The sequence below is a fragment of the Hermetia illucens genome, chromosome 1, assembly GCF_905115235.1.
Source record: "Hermetia illucens chromosome 1, iHerIll2.2.curated.20191125, whole genome shotgun sequence".
Lineage (NCBI taxonomy): Eukaryota > Metazoa > Arthropoda > Insecta > Diptera > Stratiomyidae > Hermetia > Hermetia illucens.
The window spans coordinates 100,428,657-100,449,980 of record NC_051849.1 but is presented as its reverse complement, the minus strand read 5'-3'; the positions used below and the strand labels follow the sequence as shown (position 1 = coordinate 100,449,980).

The window sequence follows — 21,324 nt, the reverse complement described above, 5'->3', positions numbered from 1 at the left end:
ATCTGCCCAGAACTGAGCGATTTAAATACCTCGGGTCAACGCTATCAGCCAATGGAGAGCTGCGTTATGAAATTGCTTCACGCATTAACGCAACCTGGATGAAGTGGCGTTCCACAACTGGTGTCCTTTGTGATCGACGTATCAACGAACGTCTCAAATCTAAAATTTACCGCAATGTCGTCCGTCCAGTCGCTCTCTATGGTTCTGAGTGTTGGCCGACCATAAAAGACAATGAACGACGTCTTGCGGTAATGGAGACGAAGATGCTACGTTGGACTAGTGGCGTCACACGTTTAGATCACATCCGAAATGAGGATATCCGCGATCGTTATGGGGTTGCACCGATCGTGGAAAAGTTGCGAGAGAGGCGTCTTCGATGGTATGGTCACGCAATTCGTGCAAACGAGAATTCACTTGCCAAGATTGGTCTGAACATCGAAGTCGATGGTAAACGACCAAAAGGCAGACCTAAGCAACGGTGGCTTGATACGCTGGACGGGGATTTGAAAGCCTCGAGATTGCACCCAGATCAGGCATTCGATAGAGCCAAATGGCGAAGCCGATCACGACGAGCCGACCCCGCTTGTGAACGGGACAAAGGCTGAAGAAAAAGAAGAAGTTTCGAGAAAAACGCATTTAAAAAGTAGACTGTGATTTTTAGCCATAAAATCTTAACTGATCATTAATCTACTATACCTAGTCCATAAATTTTAGGTTTATGCAATAAACATATGTACAGCCTTGGCTTCATTTCTTGTCCTTTCAGCGAAGTCATTTGGACCGATAAATACGTGGTTTATAAATCTGGCATGTGACTTATTACGTGTTTAACAATATAATTTCCGAACGATTCCGAATATCAAAAAATCACTTTGCCTATATATTCTACATTATAGCTAGATACAACTGATGCCAAAAAAAAAATTCGATTCCTCGGATGCGACAGACGGGATGACCCCCTTAAACGAATCGCGCATTACAAACCGTTTATTTTCTGGTTTTAAGGTTTTGTGTAAAACCTTATTAAAAACGGTTTGAGTTACAGCCTTTTACGTCGGATTTAACGGGGGGTCCTCAGGTATGCAAAAGAGGGTGACAATTTTTTTTTCATCAAATATAGTCATGTGGGGTATCAAATGAAAGGACTTGGTTAGTATTTTCCAAAGCTAATTGTAAGATTTGCTGGAAAGGTCGGGAGTGCGGGGGGTCGAAAGTGATCATTTCTTTAATGGACCCATTGTCAGAAACTACCCAACTGGAAAATCTGAGAAAAATAAAGAGGCTCCCACATTATCCGAAATACCATCCATACAGATATATCCTGCCAGCAATGTAGCCTACGGAATAGAGCATGATCCTGCCAAGCTGGATGGAAACCGCACTATTACTAACAAAGTTATAACAGGTCAAAGTTACCGCTTCTGTGCAAATTTAAGACTTTGAGTGTCATTATCACGCGAAAGTGGATATTCCCACATAATATATGCATACATTACGCGCTAGGCTCCAATGGGACAAATGCACACTCAAATGGCTTTATAAAAGAAATACACAAAACCTTTCATACCCCGTGCGTCTTCCCAACTTATTCAAGTTGTCACCACTTTAACTGACTTGCATGTCAATATTTTAGCGCCAATACACCAAACAAGCAAGAAAAATGACGCTCGAGAATCGTCGAGAAATTGTTAGTGAACTTGGAACCGCTCAGAATATTGTGGTGGAAACTTTGTGTATGAGACGTGTCGCATCCCGTCTACTGCCAACAAATATGAATTCCTTTTTTTTAACTTATGAATTTCGATACTTTTTGATCATAGGATATATAATCTGAAAGATGCTAGTGGATCTACATGGTATTCTACAGTAGCAGATACTGGTCTAGCTAGACTTTTGTGAAGTGTGACGAAGTAACGAAGGAAGTTGGTCCAAAAAGAAAGGTGGTCCAGTAGAGAGAAGACCAAAATCACGACACAAACCAGAAGAAAAACGGCAGTTAGATAAAATATGTGCCACAAATGACTATAAATTAGAGCAAGTGGACGAAATCAACAGGTACATCAACAAACGTAGATGGTGAAGTAGACCGGGGAGCAAAGAATTAAAACTTTTGAAAGTCAAGCCTCCAGGAAAAACTTTGCCGAATGAAGGCGAGCAGGGGATGTAGAGTGAGATATAACAATGAGTTGTACCTATTGGGCGGAAGCTGCCATCAATTTAAAAATTGAACAGCGCCATTGGAGGGGCCATATTGAACATATGGACGTCAGAAAAATTTTTAGTCGTCCATTCAAAGCAAGGTAGAAGCTAAACGGCCAGTAGAGACAAAGACCTAGTGGATAACGCTGCTCGGTTTCTCAAATTGGACAACGCCATCGCGTGCCTGAGAAAAGGGGAGGCGAAGACTTATAGAGGGCAAGGGCCGACCTCGGACTGTAGTAGCATAGAAAAAGCGGAGTTCCAAATAGGAGTAAGCTCGTGACAATAAACTCTCAAATTTCATTATTTAAATTTGAACTTCCCAACTTTCTCTATTAATTGTAATATCTAGAAACAAGTGGGAAACCGACATCTCGGCGCTTCAGGTACGGACGTTTTTATGTGTAAGGAATCAGGGCCCAAGAGACTTGCGATACGACTTTCTATAAGACACTGAATTTAGTCGAGGAGAGACAATCTAAAAGTGATACTGCGACCACGGGGTAACGACAACGGTGCCAAGTTTGTGGATTTGAAGCTTTCACTGCCACGAATCATTGTCAACCAGTAAGGTTAATTAACCGACAGCAAACGTGGTAGTGGTAGTTTTAGAAATTACTTTTCAGATGATGCCAACAAGGGAGATCAGGTCAGAGATCATAACATAAAAGTCACTTGTCTTTGCTTGCATGTTGTGTTTGAGTCTACTTGCAGAGTTGAAGTCCCAAGCTTAACAAGTACCGCTTTGGTTTAACTTTTCTCCGACAGTAAGGAAAATTATCTTTCTAAGATGAAGGCAGATACTTTAAACAGGTTGTTGAAACGATATTTCTGTTGTTAGCTAAATTGTTAGAAGCAAGCGCAAGGAATTGAAAACATTAGGCATTATGGGGATGAAATCTCGGATGAACAGGTTTCAAACGGAGCCCGGTAGGATTGTATTCAGCTCATGATATCTGGTTGTTCTTTCCTCGAGTTCTGGATTTCGACGAAATTATTTTGGCTTTTGGGGAAGAAGAAGGAAGTAAAGATAGTGGTAATGAACCACTAAAACCAATTCTCGCAGATGGAGAGGGAGTGTGTTATTCATAAAGTATTGTTTCCCATTTTAGAGAGTTTGGAAGGCTCATCAGACTGACAACTGATACCAAGCCAACTGGCTCCATTAAATTGACGTTGCACAGCTATAACGATGAAGCTGCATTATGCATTTAATTCTTTCAATTGGAGGTTAAAAAGGAGTTTTATAAACAAGTGCTTGAAAGAAAAGAAGCTTCAACATGGCTGATGATGAACCTAATTTCTATATGGTTTATGGAGACGCTACGGAAGCGAAATTTAAATTGGAAAAAATTAAAAATACTCACGAATGGGTGGAAACTCGAAAGGATGTGGCAGGCAAAACATCCATTGAGAATGCGATTTGTGGTGGATTTTCCCTCTTAATCGTGGTTTTCCGGTCTCAACTTTTCCGCCTCTACGCACCTGGTCGGACTGTATTTTTTCATTTTCCCATTTTAACTTCGCTTCCGTTGTGCCTCTACGTCCCGCGATATCCCTATTAGGTATTTAAAATTCCGATGGGGCCCTGTGTATCGGATAAAGGAAACGTGGAATTTCGGTTAATGGCATTTGAGGGACTAATTGTCCAACGCAACTTTTACCAACTGGGATCATTTCTTGGGCCATTGCTCAATCTCTTAAGTTATTACACATTACTAAGCAGCATAGGAGCTCACCAAGCGTTCGAGAGTAGATAGCCGACGTGGCCGTAATGTGCGAACTGGAGTGAAATTACGGCACGGCTACTGGGGTGGGGAATATGCATTTCTTGGGGCGGAAATTATTAACGTCCCCATCTATGCGACGCTCCTCCAAAATACGAAGATGCTATACTGCAGTTCTGAAATGATTGAGGCACTTCTTAAAAAATTGTAGTGAACAAGATACAGAAAAACATTTCAAACGGCGTGTCCCCGATTTTGTTACAAATAATTACAACTCTGTTCCCGTAGCAGGAGGAGGGCGAATCTCAGTTAACAGTTCAACAACAAAGTACTTAAGTTGGCTGTTAATGCTAGGCTCAAGTGGCTTAGAAGGCCATTTAAAACGTGCATGGTGGGCATAGTATTTCCCCTTTGGTGAAAGAATCGGAAGTGGGCCTTACGACAGAGGCCCTAAAAACCATTCACAGTGCCAACCCGTCCTACGATCGATGCGATTGGAAAGATTGGGGATTTGGTTCGGTTAGTTTGGTTATAAGATTCCACACATTAGAATTTGTTAGCTAAATCTGAAGTTTACGTAAGGCAATCTGCCAAGATCGCACTGACAAATGGTCTAATTTCAGTCACCGGTTATCAAAGGCTAAAGATATCTACGCCAACAATTATACTAGTTCTGCTAATTGGCCATTTGGTTCTTCAAACGACGAGCACATTGTAAATTAGCTGGAGACAACGAAAGTTTGCTTACTGCAGAGGTCATGTCCTTAACGCATATATATTGTAGCCAGATTACATACCGTAGACGATATCTTCTGTGGAAAGAAAGTCGGAAATAAAATTTTTAAGTTGTAAAGCTCCAGTGAAGTCTTTGCTTGTGGTGATGGGAAATGAATTTTACTCTATCTCGTTTTTATCCGGGTTGGCTATGAACCGGAGAAAGGTGAAGTCGTATTGATAAATTGCGCTGAGGGTGGATAGCACATTTAGATGAGGTAGAATGTAACATCGCTATAGATGCTCTAGGGAAGGAGGAATACCATTGCAGCTGGAACAATGGTGTTCTGTCGGAGCACACCTCCCATTGCCTCAGATTACAGGAACGAGAAGAACTTCAAGGAGACTTTAGGTAGTACTGAAGAATATAGTTAGAGAAATACTTGTGTATCACCAAGGTTAGTACGCGGTCAATGACATGGAGCGGATGAAGGAGTAGTTAGGGCAGGCTTGTTCCCTAACCTTCAACCGAAAATTCGTTCGAAAAAATTTGGCCATAATAAGGAGTGATTTAACCCATCTAAGTCAGTCAGGCGCAGTCGGCAATTAAACGTCCAGGACTATTGTTCTTCGCCATTTTAACTTACGAGAAGTTGACACTTGCTTTGGTTTAAGGGGTTACATACAGTTGCAATTGGTGATGTGTCGACATTTTCTCGATTTTTTTCGACAACTTAGTAAATGCTAATTAAAAAGCGGCTAGCAACCTCAATTAATAACTATTATGAGGTACTTGTAAACATTTTTTTAAGAAAAAACAAATTGAAAATTGGGAATCTACAGCTGTTTTCTAAGAGTGCTTTTTTGGGGAATGGTTTAGGTGGACACGATATCTCGATAACTGTTCAGCCGAAATCAGAATTTTAAAAAATATTCGTTAACATATCGTATTATCTAGCCATTGAATGAAGAATTTATTAAAATGTGTACTATTAAAAATATGGCGGCTATTTGACCAAAATGTTTACTTTCGTAGATGTAAAAAATATTAAAAGCTAAATTTTTGGTGCCTTGTTAAACTTTTTTTTGCGAATTTTCGTGTTTTTTCACGGTTTCTTCAATGAATAAAAAAATTACTGAATGGATCGCAATTATCCTAGTTTGCAGACCGTAAGAATATGTTCTGAATAAGTGGTGAAAATTTCAAAGAATTTCGTTGGATACATTTTGGACTATGTTGGCAGCCGATTTTCAATATGCAGTTTCGAGAAAAACGCATTTAAAAAGTAAAATGCGATTTTTAGCAATAAAATCTTTACTGACTATTAATCTGCTATACCTAGTCCATAAACCTTAGGCTTCTTAATGAAACATATGTGCAGCCTTGGCTTCGATTCTTGCCCTTTTAGCGAAGTCATTCGAACGTAATTCGGGCCGATAAAAATGGGCTTTATTACGGCGATCGATATAAACGTGGCATGTGACTCGACTTATTACATGTTTAACACTATAATTTCCGAAAGACTCCGAATATCAAAAAATCACTTTGCCTATTCTACACTATATCTAGATATAATTGATGGCCAAAATAAAAAAATCAATTCCGCGGATCCGACACACGGGATGCCCCCTTAATGGGGTATAGTGCGTTAACCACGCCTACATGACCTTACTAAAGGCTTGCTAAAATGTGCTTCTCCTCCACTGCTCCATTTGTCGCCATCTACGTATAGTGGATTCCATTGTAATGCGTAGCCAGCAATGTAGTAGTCATCCTTCCTTAATGTATGATATATCTACTACTACTTCCGCTTTCGAACGAAGTTTGTTTTCGAAATTGTAGAGAGAAGGGTATACCTACGACACACCCCAAACAAATGTTGAGATCGTTTGGAGCTTTCGGATAACACTGATGGTCACTCTCCATATGCCACTCCAATATAGAATCACACAGACAAATTTTGAACAAAACAGCGAAGGTGGATCTAGTGGTGTCAAAAGTCCAAGCGACATTAAATTCAGTGCTGCAGTTAGCAGAACCGAAACTTCCTAGATATATAAATTGATCAACGTGTACGTTGCTCCGCCCATCTACAGTCAGATTGAAAACCTTAGTTTTCTTGGTATTCACTTTCAGTCCGAATATTTTTGCTTTTCTTTTTAATTCCAGAGGCAATTAGATATTATCAGTGTAGTTGAGGTGTTTGAGCAGCATCCAACATCCACCCAACATGGTAACATAACGACTAATATCGGTGACAGGATGCAACCCTGCTCTGAATATAGTTTTTAGTTCAGAGCATTCCAGATATGCTCCTTTGCCGTTGTGGAACGAATTTTAGAAATCATTAAATTGCCGTTGAAGCAGAGATCTGAATCCCACAAACTGCTCGAAAATTATTGTTGATGTGGTCAGTGCAGGAGGATCAGGAACGGAAACCAGTATGCCCTCTTGCGATCAAGGTTTCGAGATATTCTTTGATAGGTTCCAGGATTATTTAAGCTATTATCTTTTCGACAGGAGGGAGTGCGCAAATAGTCTTCCAACTGTCGCATTCAAGACAGTCTGTTTGTCTTTCAAACCTATTATGTCAGAAGCGGTTACTCCTATTGATACGAAATCCAATAGAAGTGAATCCCCTCCTATGCAGTGAGTAACATATGGGGGGGGGGGGGGGGGGGGGGGGGGGGTCGATCCCATACATTCAAAAGGGGGGTGTGCAGTTTTTCCATGGAACATAATCATGAGGACAGGAGTGTCCGGATAGCTGAGTGGTTAGAGCGCAAGGCTGTCGTACGGAAGGTCGCGGTTCAAATCTCACTGGTGGCAGTGGAATTTGTATCGTGATTTGACGACGGATACCAGTCGACTCAGCTGTGAATGAGTACCTGAGTCAAATCAGGGTAATATTCTCGGGCGAGCGCAATGCTGACCACATTGCCTCCTAGTGTACCGTTACGGTCTTGAATGAAGTGCTCTAACACACTTCAAGGCCCTGATCCAATATGGATTGTTGCGCCAACGATTATTATTATTATTATTATAATCATGAGGGGTATGCAATTGAGGGTCTCGATTAGTACTCTGCGGGGGTTTGAAAAGGGTCAGTGAGTTCAAGGACTGGCTCTCAGAAACTAACCAACCTAAATATCTGAAAAGAAATATGGTGGCCAAGCACATGGTATCTAGCCCTTAAAGTACTCTCCATACTAATACCTGTTCAAATAAAATTAATAATAGTACCATATTTATTCAAAGTATATTTTTTAGAAATGGACTGGGAACCACCCTTAATTTTATTCTAGAATTATCAACTTACAATAATACTATATTCTATATAATATTACCAAGTCAAGCCGTGCACTGCAGGATAGACTGACGCGGCACATAGCTCCCTGAGGCTAACCTATCTGTCTCTGAGGATGAACTGTTTCTCCTCTGGGGCGGTACGTGGCTTTTCAGGGGCCAAGCCTCTCGTCTACCAAGACCACTAGTGAGTGGGGATAGCCACACCCTGTACGAGGTGACCCTACTATTAACAAAACGCTACGGATCTAGACTGGCGAGTCGAAAAACACCTCTCCCAATCTAGGGTGTCATGCGAACCGTGCCCAATGGATAGTTTGCAGTCGGGGGTAACTCACTGTATTCGAACTAAGCCTCACTAATACACGGTTAGACCTTACCGTGCTACGGGGGGCTATGGCACGGCGAACTTCCTAACCCCCATACTCGTGGAAATCAAACGAGTACAAGTAAGAAAGAAAAAAAAAAACGAAAACCAATAAAGCGAAGCCCCGTACTGCACACCAACTGGTTAATCAGGCGGGGGTACATCTCCGAAATACTGAGAGCCAGGTGATTACACCCAAGAAGGGAGAAGTTGGGATGTCAGGCCGTGGATCCAAGGTTGACATTGGTATATTGCTTGGACAGCAACCAACGAACACCACTGCTCAAAAAGCAGGGACCAGCAAAAGCACGTCGGAGATAAATATATCAGATGTCAGGAAGGAGGCAGGTCTCAGTAGTGCAGGTGAAAGAAGACCTGAAACCAGACGAAGTCCTTAAGAAGGCTCAGGATAGACCTAAGCCATCTCTATCGGAGTCGAGAAAGCCGGGAGCAGCAGAGATCAGCTCGCATGAAGGGAATGCCCCCAAAGAATCCAAACTTGAACCCAAGGGAGGGAAAACCCGAGCAGGTCAGGGGTGAAGGCAGGACCCAGGAAGTCCGGCATTAGTTATGCTAGTGCGGTCAATGGCCAACGGCCAGCACTAACATAGCCCAGATAAACCTTCACTATGCGAAAGCTGCATCTGCGGTAATTACAAGGGAAAGTTCCAAGGAGAACATTGTAATAGTGGTAGCTCAAGAGCCGTGGGTGTACCGGGGGCAGATTCACGGTTTGAAAGGAGGAAGTATGCAGGTAATTTGTGAAAAACCAACAGCTTGCATAACTTTTAAGTGTAATTTAAAATACATATGTCTTTCAGAGTTTCTGACCGGGGACCTTGTGGTTATCCAAATCTCATTGGAAACTGGGAGGAGCACTCGAGAGGCAGTCGTGGCATCGGGATAATTCCCAGGAGACGAAATCCGGACTCCACCGGAACAAGTCGCAAAACTGGTGAAGTATTGTGAGAAGAGGGCGTTACCAGAAGGAAGATGGGACATTTACCGAGAATGAGGAGGACACGATACACGTGCTTCTCAGAACTCATTTCCCGGGGTCCTACCCCACGGTGGCAGGCGACAACAATCTGCCTGACACCCCAACAACGAATAAAAGAAGATGAAAGGTGAACTGGAAATTAGCAAAAGAGATATGCTCAGAAGCTAGGCTAAGCTGGGCAGTGCGAACTTTTAAATCATTGAAATCTCCGGGTGTAGATGGCATTTTCGCAGCACTAGTCTAGGGAGGCCTAGGAATTATCTTAGAATCTCTTCTGAGGGTGGTAAGGGGGAGCGTAGCACTGGGATACATATTAAGGGTATGGAGACGGGCAAAAGTGGTCTTTATTCCGCAAGCGAGTAAAAAGGGTCCTTTTCCCCCTAAATTTTTCAGACCAATTTGCCTAACATCGTTCGTACTCAAAACGGTGGAGAAAGTCATAGACAACTATATCAGAACTAACGTTCTAAAGCGTAATCCCGTAAATCACTGCTTACCCGGCAGGACGGTCAACTGAAACTGCTCTGTATCAGGCGGAAATATACGCCATAGACAGATGTGCCTCCTTTAATCTCTAGAGGAAATACAGGGGGCAGAACATTGCTATTCACACCGATAGCCAAGCAGCGATCAAGGCACTTACGCCCAACCGGGTGAACTATAAATTGGTGTGGGAATGCCATGCCTTGAGAGACTGAATACACTCGGGTTGTTCAACAAGGTCTGGATACTTTGGAAGGCAACGAGGCAGCGAGCGAACTAGCCAAGAAGGGAGCAAGGACGCCTTTATACGGACCAGAATCCTTCTGTGGGATCGGAAATGGTTTCATGGTTATGACTCTAAGAAATGAAGAGGAATGGTTGAAGGAACTATACGAACCCATCCGCACAAAAGATTGCTTAAACCTCACCAAAAAGAACCTCCGAATCATAGTGGGAATTTTCACTGCTCACTGTCGGCTGAACTACTACCTAGGGAAGCTAGGGATATCTACGGACACTGCCTGCAAGTTTTGAGAGGAATATGATGAAACCTCTATACACGTCCTGGGACAATGTCCGGCATCTAGGGGAATACTTAATACCAGATGCAAAGTTGAAAGATCTGGTAGTAAGGAACATACTAAAGCTACTTACGGTTATAGGCTTGCTTGAGATACTATGATCAATAGGTACACTATAACCCGTAGAAGGGGCACAGTAATTCTTTAAGGACACGTTGCGACTGTCCCTTAGCAGAATAATAATAATAATTATACTACCAAGTTTGGTGGAAATCAGACAGAGAATCACTAGTATAGTTATAGTAGGTTAAAGTTGATACTTTCCTAGAAATTTCTTGTATTCTGAGGCTTTAAATGTCATTATTATTCTAAAGGGAATGGTTTGACAAAGTAAATGCATAAACATTACGAGGTAGGTACAAATGGGACAAATATCCATTCTGCTTATATAAGCAATACACAAAACCTTTCACATCTGAGCCTTCAGCTTCCGGTTTCCCAACTTGTTGATTACGTTAAATTGTTACTTATATTTTATGATTTGTTTGCATTGTTTTATCTGCCGAGAATGCTGTGCCCTATTCTTGACTGATTAGGACAATGGGAAGCGTAAGAGTCTTGTTCTGTTATATTTTTCTTGTCCAGTTCCTATCTATATCCTTCAAGTGTCTTAGAGCAGGCAATATAAGACCATAACGGAATAGTACACGAATTTGGTACCCTGTAGGGGCTAAGATGGTCAGCATCGCGCTCGCCCGTGATTATTACTCCATAGTTCCTATATCCTTGCATATTGTGACATTAAAATCTTAGTAATTATGTAACAGCTATGTGACTTGACCCATAGAATGTGCGAAACTGCTTAAAAGTTGTCATTCCTATTTCCATTATATTTCTTAGTGTCTCCAGCAGGGATTAGTCAAATTTAAGCAAATTGCAAGTAAGTCGACTGGCAGATATGATAAAACGTGCATGTGAATATTCGGAGGATAGAGGATTATTAGGATAATGTTGATTGTAACCTGAAGACTGTAAAGATGCGCAGACCGTAATATGCAGCCTCTATTAGTGATCATAACTAGTTCACAATATAAAAGAAACTTAAATATTAAGGAGTGCAGGCATCCAGCCTCAACTAAATGAACGCAAAGCACAAACACTTCCCCGTTATAATTTAAGAGACTGCTTTATTTTCATTGCATAAGATATTCATATAAGTGTCTTCTTATCTTTATTATGAGTTAGATGTTTCTACGGGTTCCATTCAACGTGACTGCAGGCCACTTTTCGATTTCCTTTCCTCGTTTGATTCACTAGATTCTCTAGATTCACTAGGTTTTTTTAATACACTTTAATAAATTGAGAATATATCAATGTGGTCATTCTTAAAGATACTCATATTTACACCGAAACTTACTCCAAAATTAAACTAAGTTTTTACAAATATTGACGCTAAATAGGTTTTATTCAAAAATTTCAGCTAACTAATTTCATTTGCTTTACGTGTATTGTAATATTTATTGTATCTAGGTGGTGTGGTTAGTTTAGTTATAGTTTCATCTATTTTGATTTGGCAAGAGCAAGTATCTTCCCGAAGGACCGCTTACCACGGCCCCGCTAAAATCCGATTGGAATGGAAAAGAAGTGTCTTTTGTTGATCCTTTACTATCCTACGGGTTTGACTAGAGCTAGCATATAATAAATATTCCTTATTGATAATTTCATTCGATTGGAGTGTTTCATGGAAAATTCGGAGAGTAATAACACAGTTCTGAGTCGTAAAGATACGAAAGTTTCCGCGGCGTAATACAATATATTAACAGCAAGTAAATCACAGTGTGTCGGATGTACGAGTAGTAGTAAGTGGTAGCAATGTGTAAATTCATATTAAGTATAAAAATTTTCATTTCTGTTCAGGTTTTCTGTTTACTGTAAATAGAATAAAAAACAGTAGAGAAATCAGTCTGTGTGTCTGTGCACAGAAACGAAAACGATTACTTTTACTCGTGTTGCTTTAGTAAAAGAAGCCAGAGGAGGAACAAAGCAACATGTTTCGCTCTGCTGTGAACAACAATGAGTGTAACGAGACATGCATCTATGAACACATTCACTGCATGTTAATTAAAATGTTGTAAATGTTGCGCAGGAAACAATTAACGAACAAGAAACTAAAGTTGTGATGGTTCGGAAGAAAAAGTGCATGTAGCTAATTAAACATCGAAAGCGTCTCCCAGCAGGGCGAGAGAGATATGGAATTAAACGGCAGGCCAGAGATAGAAAGATGTAGGCAACTTATCTAATTTCCAAATGTATGTAACGTATGTATATATAATATACAAAATAGTTGATACTCGACACAAATATCTAGAGGTACTTACCCTTAGACTGCCACTCGATCGGCGATCAGAAGTGGTGTAGTGTTGTTGCAGGCCACCGGGTCCTGTGATCGGTACAACACCACATCCTGATCGTATGCCCTGACCCAATGTTGCTCTATAACATCCACATACATACAAATATTTTCCATTGATCACAAGCACATAGATAGGGGTTGAAAAACGCAACAACAATAGAGCAATAAAATAGAAAAAGACAAAATGAAAGAAAACAATTAGAAAAATTATCCATCGTAGTGACACAAAAAAGAAAAAAAAAATGTATTTATTAAGCACATTTATGAATGTAAGATACTTGGCTGAAAAGTAAGTGATGTTATCATTATTTTTGGAATTTTGTATTTGTTGTTTTGATTTGTTGTGGTTGAATGTTCGAAATGTGTAAAGATGGGGTAGAGCTTGAATTGGGTTCAATCGATTTCACTAGTTTTTTTTTTTCGTTGGAAACAAATAAAGTAGTTCTTTTCAAATGAGGCCTAGCTCAAGCATTTCTTTAGCCATGGTTTTAACCAAGTACTTCCTAACAGAGCGACTTCCACCATCAATTTTCTGTGGATAATGCATCAATACGTGTCAACGTGTTTTTTTTTAATTTAAACTAAATTGCGTCAATGGCTTACTAACAAATTACTTTCATATTGCAAATGTACTCAAGAAGGACGTTCCAAAAGGATTATTGCAGATTCATATTTCGTACTTATACATCAGTTTACTATAATAAATCTTGTCGTGTCTTGTCGTGTTGTGTTTAGTAAGAAAGACCTCCTGAAGAACCAGAGGTGAAACTTGAACCTAAGTGATCACCAAAATTAAAAACCAAAGTGTTACTACATCGCCGAGGGCTGAGTTGTCATGGAGGTTAACGTGTGGTCGTAAACAGTGAACTTCGGGAACCAGACAACTCCCGCTGTGTCTCAGCAAAAAGGGGTTTGCTGAGATCGACTGATTTTCTCTGGTAAGGCCATATAAACCAATTATGATAAAACTTGCAAACAAGGGTCAGAATGAAATTTTGACTGTGGCGAACCAACTCCGAATGAGAGCCAGCTCTAAGTTCATCGATAAAGAACCTGAACCCAATCTCAGATCCTCAAATCATTCAATAGGGGGCCAATTAAATTGGGACACAGCCCTTAAAAGAAGAGCCGAAGCAGGCCTCTCCTACCAACACTTATAACCTAGTGGTAAGCATTTGCCTTCGAGTAAAAAACAGTCTTCGGGTAAATTGCCTCCAAGGAAACCACAACCTTGATGGGAAAGGATTGATTGGGGCACTTGCGGCTAAGGGCAAGACGAAGCAGAAACGGTCCTCTGACGATCCCAATACAATGCTCTGAAGCAGTGGGACATTGTGGATAATGAGGATGCTGACAGACTGGCTCGGTCTGGATCCACTATGATGGGACCAGAGCCAGCATTTGGCATCCGGCCATCTACTGTCACGTGCGCTCTGAAAGGTGAAGCAGTAAAATTTGAATTCCGGCCCGCATGCAAAAATTATTGGGATAGAACCCGGGGCCTCTGATGCGGCATTCTTATTATCTCGTAAGAAGTGAGACATAAGAACCCTGGTAGGACTTTTAATGTGACACTGGTAGCTACTTAGTGGTCTTAACTATATATCGCCAATGTAAGGAAGAGGACGAGACGGCCCTACACATTTTCTGAGCTGCCCAGGATTCTCAGGCCTCAGAATTTTGTTCCGTCTTAAGTTGCAGGGTTAGAAAACCATAGTATATTCCGAATTTCCTTATTTCTTTGACGATCGAAATAAGCTCTCGAAAGTATTCAGCAGCTGCTCCGAGGGAAACCGTTTGAGTAGAATTCCACCAGAGATGAAAAGGTTATTTTAATTAAATGTAAAGTTCAGAAAAGTGGTCAGTACATCAATGACATTTTCCAAGATTTCTCACAATGTGGGCTGATATTTTTGAGGAAAGTGAGTTTCTTTTATTTTTGTTGAGTAAAATAAAATTACATTAAATCAACGCCGAATGTCAATTTAAACGAGATAGTGTTTGGAATGAAAAGATCATCATCATCAACGGCGCAACAATCGGTATCCTGTCTAGGCCTGCCTTAATAAGGAACTCCAGACATCCCGGTTTTGCGCCGAGGTCCACCAATTCGCCATTGTTCCATCCCAGGCAGAGTCATTTCATTGATATAGCTGTTATCGGTTGTGATTTTCGACCCTAGATAGAAGCAAATGAAAAGATCACCATCGAAAATCTAACTTTCAATTTTTTTGGATGTTGTTCTTACTTTTACTGGTGGGGCGCTAAAGTACTCCCACCTCCTTACCAACCGTCGTGACATTCCAGCTGCCAATCAATAGTGGAAAACTATTATATTTTGCTGTGCAAGTGGCAGACATTTCGAACAATTTGGAATAGTGCCTTTGCTTCTGATTTAAATCAAGTTATCTATCACACCCGCCAACCGCCAAAGAAAGGTACTTTCACCAATCTTTTATGGTTTTGTGATTATCTCCGTGATTTTCGATTCAGGACGTGTTTTCGTGAAGGAAACAAATGCCTTAAGTGGACGTATATTAGCTTTACCGCTTAGTTCTTGCTTAGACAGTACTTGCTGCTAAATTGATGCGTTCAAGATCAGTGAAATTTTCGAACTAATTTCCAAAGTGACTGTGTTTATGTATGGTAACAATTTACCAATACAGAGTAATAGAAAACTATGTAAGTAGTTAGACAGGCAATCGGTTAGACAAACAATGGATCTCTGTACAAAAGTTACTATTAAGCAGGGACAATAGCCAACGTTTTCGTTTATTTGCGCAAAACATATAACTCACGGGTGAGTTCACAAGTGTTTGCTGCTAATGCAGTTTACCACAGACATTTTTGTCCATTTTCAAATTTGATTTAACTCAACGTTGATGGGATATTATGCACATGTCCCTTTACATATTGGCATATACACCAGGCTCAATGTATCGTCATGAAAATTTGTATTTGCATTAGATATCAACATATTTCATACAGTACACCACACAATTTATCTTTATAGGGAACTTTATATTCCATTACGGTCATTTTCCGAGCACGCATCAAAAGCTGGATTAGTTTGATTTGCATACACTCAGAGGCGATGCCGTAGGTAGGCCTTGAACTACGACCTCATCCAACCATACATGATGCAGCAATCTATGAATCTATAATTGCAATATATAGAGGGAATTCAATTAATTGGCCTCAATTATTCACAGGAATGAATTGAATTGTTTTTCGGTCACCAATTCAGTAATTACTCAGGGAATAATAGATTGTTATCAAAATAAACACCTTGATGAATTGTTGATTTGTGGGGAGTGTTCATCATAGATAGCCTTGAACCCCGTATCTTTTAATCCGGAAAATACCCATATAATGGGATTCTGACAATTGCGGTCCTTTCATTACGTTATATGTTTCCATTTTCGATGGACAATAGATTCAATATTTGATTCCCGTGTCATTAATAATGAATCAAATTGAACGTTAGTGACACTTCGGTGTTCATTGGAGAGTTCTTAATTTAATTTTCAACTGGTACGAGTTTTAAATTCATGTGAACTTCACAGTACACAATAAGCCTGGAATGTTGCCTAAACGCGAATAAAATTGATTATAGAAGTCGCCCTTAAAGCTTTTATGGTTTTATATCTCCGCTTTCTTCACATATTTAGTTTATTTATTGTTAGTTTATCGATTTTTTCATAGAGTAAAAATATGATATAGACCTACAAATGCTTGTTTTTATTTTTGGTCGGATATATTTCACTAATGAAACAAAACCCTATTATTGGCCGAAAAATATTGATTTGAATGGTTCTTGTCCTATTTTTCGATAAGGGTTTTTCTGCTTTAATCAATATAATCGAATTCCTTTGGAATACTATTTTTTAAATATTACTGTACAATCTTGTTTTTCTTGCTTCCATTTTATATTCTCTTTATCTCGTTATTGGCTTTGAATTTAAAACATTTCTCGAGTTTTCAGCTTGAAATTCTTCCATTTGACAGAAAACTAAATACCTGTGAATGGGTTATAATGACTTTTTAAAGAAATTTGTAAAAACTGGGTCCAATCAAAATAAATTCTTTTTGTTTGGTTTTGAACTCGTTGAAATTTTTCTCCAATTTATTCGTTATTTACTAAGAAGGTTTGGAGATCCTAAAATCCTTCACTTACCTTGCTGGTAAAATTAATGCATCAAATTCTGTAGCCAAATGTCTTCGAATTATATTCTTTGAAGGTGGAATGCCGAGTGCTGTTGCCATCGTGTCGCCGGAAAACGAGGGCTCCAAAACAACTAAACCGCCGTGAACGCCACTGTCTGCAAAATATAAAGAAAGTCATTCCATTTATTATTTTCATTAATTAGTACAAAGAACGGAGAGACGGAAAGGTGCCGAAGTATGCATTAAACCAACGTGTAAACAGCCTGATCAAGAATTGGCAATGATTTCACTGACTGACTTTTCATCTCATGATTTTAGCATATCTACATACATAGATGGTAAAAGGGATTTATCTGCAAGTCTCATGCTTATCAGCGTGGAAAGTCCTGTGAGTCTGCTCTTCATTCTTTGGTTACAAAAATAGAGGATGCAACTTTGAATGGTTTTAGCCTTTTCAAAAACTTTGTGATGTCGCCAGAGAGCATGGTGTTGATGATGCTTTAATTAAGTCCATGCTATGCTAACGCAGAGATTGCTGTGCGCTGAGGTGGGTGTCGATCGCTATCTAACAACAGAAGCAACGAAAGGCTGCCCCCAAGGAGATGTCCTTTCGCCACTTCTGTGGAGTGTGTGTAGAAATATACAACGTGCCGTTGATTTGATAGACAGTTGGTGCTTCAGACATGGCCTTTTAGTTAATCCAAATAAAGCTACAATGCTATTATTCACAAAAAGGAGAAAACTGGATGGACTTTGCCTCCCTGAGATTAGGGGTACCACCCTTCAATTGGTGCTTTGAGCACGATATCCAGCGCAGCTCTAAATGCATCACACAATTTGCAGCTCCTGGATATATTTATTCAAGCATGGGGAAACAACGGATGTGCGGGGGGGGGGGGGGGGGGGGACGCAGAGCATTGGAAAAGTTATTGGGAGTACTCAATCCAGTTCTTACAATGCCTTCCGGTTCTTCTGTCCCCATACATGAGTTTGGTAGAAGAAATGAAGTTGCCCTGAAGGGTAGAGAGAACTGGGAAGTCCCAGAGGAATTCGTGGCGGGTTATACAGAAGGCTTCTACACCGATGGCCCAAAAGCAGAACATGGTTCTGGTTCAAGCCCAAGTTTATGCGATCCTAAGGGCGGCAAACTGAGTGATTGACGACGGTTGCATTGAAGGCGTTGAGTAGCCCTTTGATCACCTCGAACATCGTTCCAGAATGCAGAAGCCGTTTAAACTCTATCTCTAGATTCAATACAGTGGGACTACTCTGGATACCTGGTCACTGTGGCGTAGAGGGAAATGAAATTTCGGATGCTTTAGCGAAAGAGGGGGCAATCTCACCCCATGCCGGACCGGAACCAGCAATTGGAGTCTGTTTTCAAAAACTGGAAACAAACTTCCCACAATGGCAGGTCGCAGAGCCTAAATGCTGCTCGCCACACCAAACTTTTCCTGCCAGAACCGATCATGCGTGCCGCAAAGTTTATCCTGTCGAAAAGCAGGAGGACTTGTAAGAGTATTGTGGGCGTTCTGACAGGCCATAATTCACTAGCTGAGCATATGTTCAGAATAGGAATTACTTAAGATGATATGTGTCCTTCCTGTAATGAGGAAGCGGAATCCACGGAGCATTTCCTATGTAGCTATGACGCATCAGGCATCAGATCTGCCTCACTACAAACACACATATACACAAGTCTGGCGGTTTGACGGTAAAAGTTTGTGCACCTTTTTATAGCGGCAGCGCTGTAAAATAAAACACGAAGAAAACCAGTAGCTCGGCATTGCAAGTATGGAAGGTTTTGTGTGGATCCATCCAAACCTATGCACTGAGGAAGGCGACAAGCAGTCAGGGAAATATACATATTTGCAAATTAATTTAACAAAAAAGGGAATGCATCCGTTAATATGCAATATTCTCCCCTTTTCTTCTTCTTCCATTTTTAACACCCCTTACCTTTCCTAAAATACTTCTCACAAATTCCTTTTTCCTATTCCCGACATTCATTTATCTATCATTTAAAATTTTAAAAAAATTATCATTTAATTGCATTTATCAGAAAACCTATATTTACCTACAAATTGACAATTTGCATACAATAACAATGTCGAATATTGCATCACCGGCCAAAAGGAACATTGACCTTGCATTTAAAATTGGCCGGTATTTCGGAACGCAGACCTAACGGCGGCTCTGGTTGGGGGGAGTGAGCATCCATTTTTGTTGTATAGGCTAGCGGAACCGGAGACTGGCTGATGGATTGACAACTGATTAGCTTCATTCTGTAGGGAAATAAAACCGTGAGTGATCAATGTTGAGAAGCAAACCAGAGCCAAAGTTCTGGTAAACATGTATCGGCGATCAATATGTGCTACGTGCCATACTGGTTGATTTAGTATTAGATGTTGTACGAAATAAAGCAGAATCTTGGTGGTGCTACTTGTTCAGGTAAAGATCCGTGAAGAATACCCAGATAGGATAATGAACACATATTCTGTTGTACAATAGCCAAAAGTATCAACTACCGTTGTAGAACCATACAATCTCACATTGTCGGTACATCAATTGGTCGATAACACAGACGTGATCTACCTCATCAATAACGAAGCTCTTTACGACATCTGCTTTAAGGCACAAGATTTGAGTGAGAGTGATTGGTGAACAACAGATGTGACTCGAGGGAGTCCATTGAAAGGGATTGTGCGCGCTGCGCGTTGATGAGTCAGTATTGACGTCCTTTTTGCTGATTTTTCCGGAACGGAAAGGGCTCCGCGCACAGAATTTAGCGGAAAGTGAGTACCGATTTGTCTAGTTTTCCACGCTTGGTAGTGTGAAGCGGGAAAAGTTGTGCGTCGCTTGCTTGTGGTTGCTCGGCTGTTTCGTGCCCAGGACAATCTGCCCTATCCGAGGTCAGATGGTGCAAAGTGGATGCCTGCACATTGATCGCAGACGGTGTGACCGTCACGGGGGGGGGGGGGGGTGCTCGCAAGGAACAGTTTAGCGCCACTAACCCCATGCCACAGGTCTGCTGCACGTCCGCCAAAGTTCACTCTCCTATAAACTCTACAACTACGCGAGGATGCCGGTCATGGACGGGTTTGATCTATCTGCAATATTTGTATAAAGTGGATACAATCTAGCATAACGTACATAACATGTAATGTTCTACAATTTTAGAGGAAATGTTAAAATAAAATAAAAAGTCGGGATACCGGAAGCTGAGCGCTTCGGGTATAAAGGTTTTTTGTTCATTTTATGTGAGAAACTCTCTTTTACACAAAACCTTACTAGAATCGAGTCGATGTCTGTCTGTCACATCCGATTTATTTGGAAACGGCTAGATCGATTGTCACGAAAATTGGTAAGAGCGTGTGACGTGTTGTTCCCTTTTCATGCAGCATTCATCATCACATATCAATTCGTCAATACCACAACGAAATGAGTTCTTACGAATGGGGTCGCAAAGAATTATTTTGTTTTATTTTTTAGTCATTTGTATATGAATATCAATTACTCCAAACAGCCATGCGTACACTTATGTAGGTATATGCGTGCTAATGGAGTTTGCGGGTAGTGTCTAATTCAGATAGATATATTTTTGTACATTAAATCAGCCGAATTTAATATGCGTACTATATATGTACATACGTATGCTTTTCTGCACGAAGTAAATTGGAAATATGGGTATGATCAATTTATATACTTGCCTATATATGTACAGTATTCGGAAGTGAGTGAGTGAGGATAATATCTATGGCTCTAATATGCACGTATATCTTGTAATTTGGAAAAGAATGAATGAATGATGAAGGAATATGTTGGATTTTTATCTATATACGGATAGAGAAACGTGCGTTGAAGTTTCTTACATAAGATGGACACAAAACCTTTATACTCGAAGCGCAAGCTTTCGCTATTCCGACTTGAATGAGTGAAGAATCTTTCAAGAATATTTTGAGAAAATTTGAGATGATGATTATGTGATTCGAAAAAAACTTATTGACAATAAGACCCCGGGGCCGGATGGAATCTGAAAGTAGGAGGGGGACAGGGCCATGAATGTTTTTCTATGTACTTATGCCAAAGGTAGGAGCACTCCTCGAGCAAGGGGAGCTACAAAAGTTAATCCGCATTTCGAAGTCACGTAAGCCATTGGGTAACCCTTCCTCAAATAGACTGGTATGTCTGGTAAATGCGATTGGCTTTTATTTTAATGAATAATATACAATAGAATGCTCTATATTGCTGGAAAAAAGGAGGCCTTTCTGACAATTCGGATTGCAATAGAAAAAGGCAAATGCTGCACAGCGGCAAACCTAGATAAAAACAATGCGTTCAGTTCTGCAAATGATAGAAAATTATCGAGGCCGTACTTAAACTACAGTTAAATTTCCCTTGGGAAGAAGACTGTACCGCGACTCAA

General features: G+C 40.5%; 1 protein-coding gene across 12 annotated transcripts in view; it reads right to left on the bottom strand.

The window, feature by feature from the left end:
• The window catches only part of LOC119656207 (kazrin), a 414,592-nt gene that overhangs the window by 19,332 nt on the left and 373,936 nt on the right, over window positions 1-21,324 (bottom strand). For 10 of the 12 annotated variants that reach the window (XM_038062602.1, XM_038062657.1, XM_038062661.1 and 7 more), the window contains 2 exons: window positions 16,909-17,053; window positions 12,697-12,811 (listed from right to left, as the gene is read on the bottom strand). In XM_038062602.1, coding sequence (XP_037918530.1) covers window positions 12,697-12,811; window positions 16,909-17,053 — 260 coding nt within the window. Of the gene's footprint in view, window positions 1-11,488; window positions 12,248-12,668; window positions 16,752-16,908; window positions 17,054-21,324 lie in introns of those variants that run through there. The other 2 variants (XM_038062668.1, XM_038062676.1) reach the window with 2 other exon arrangements.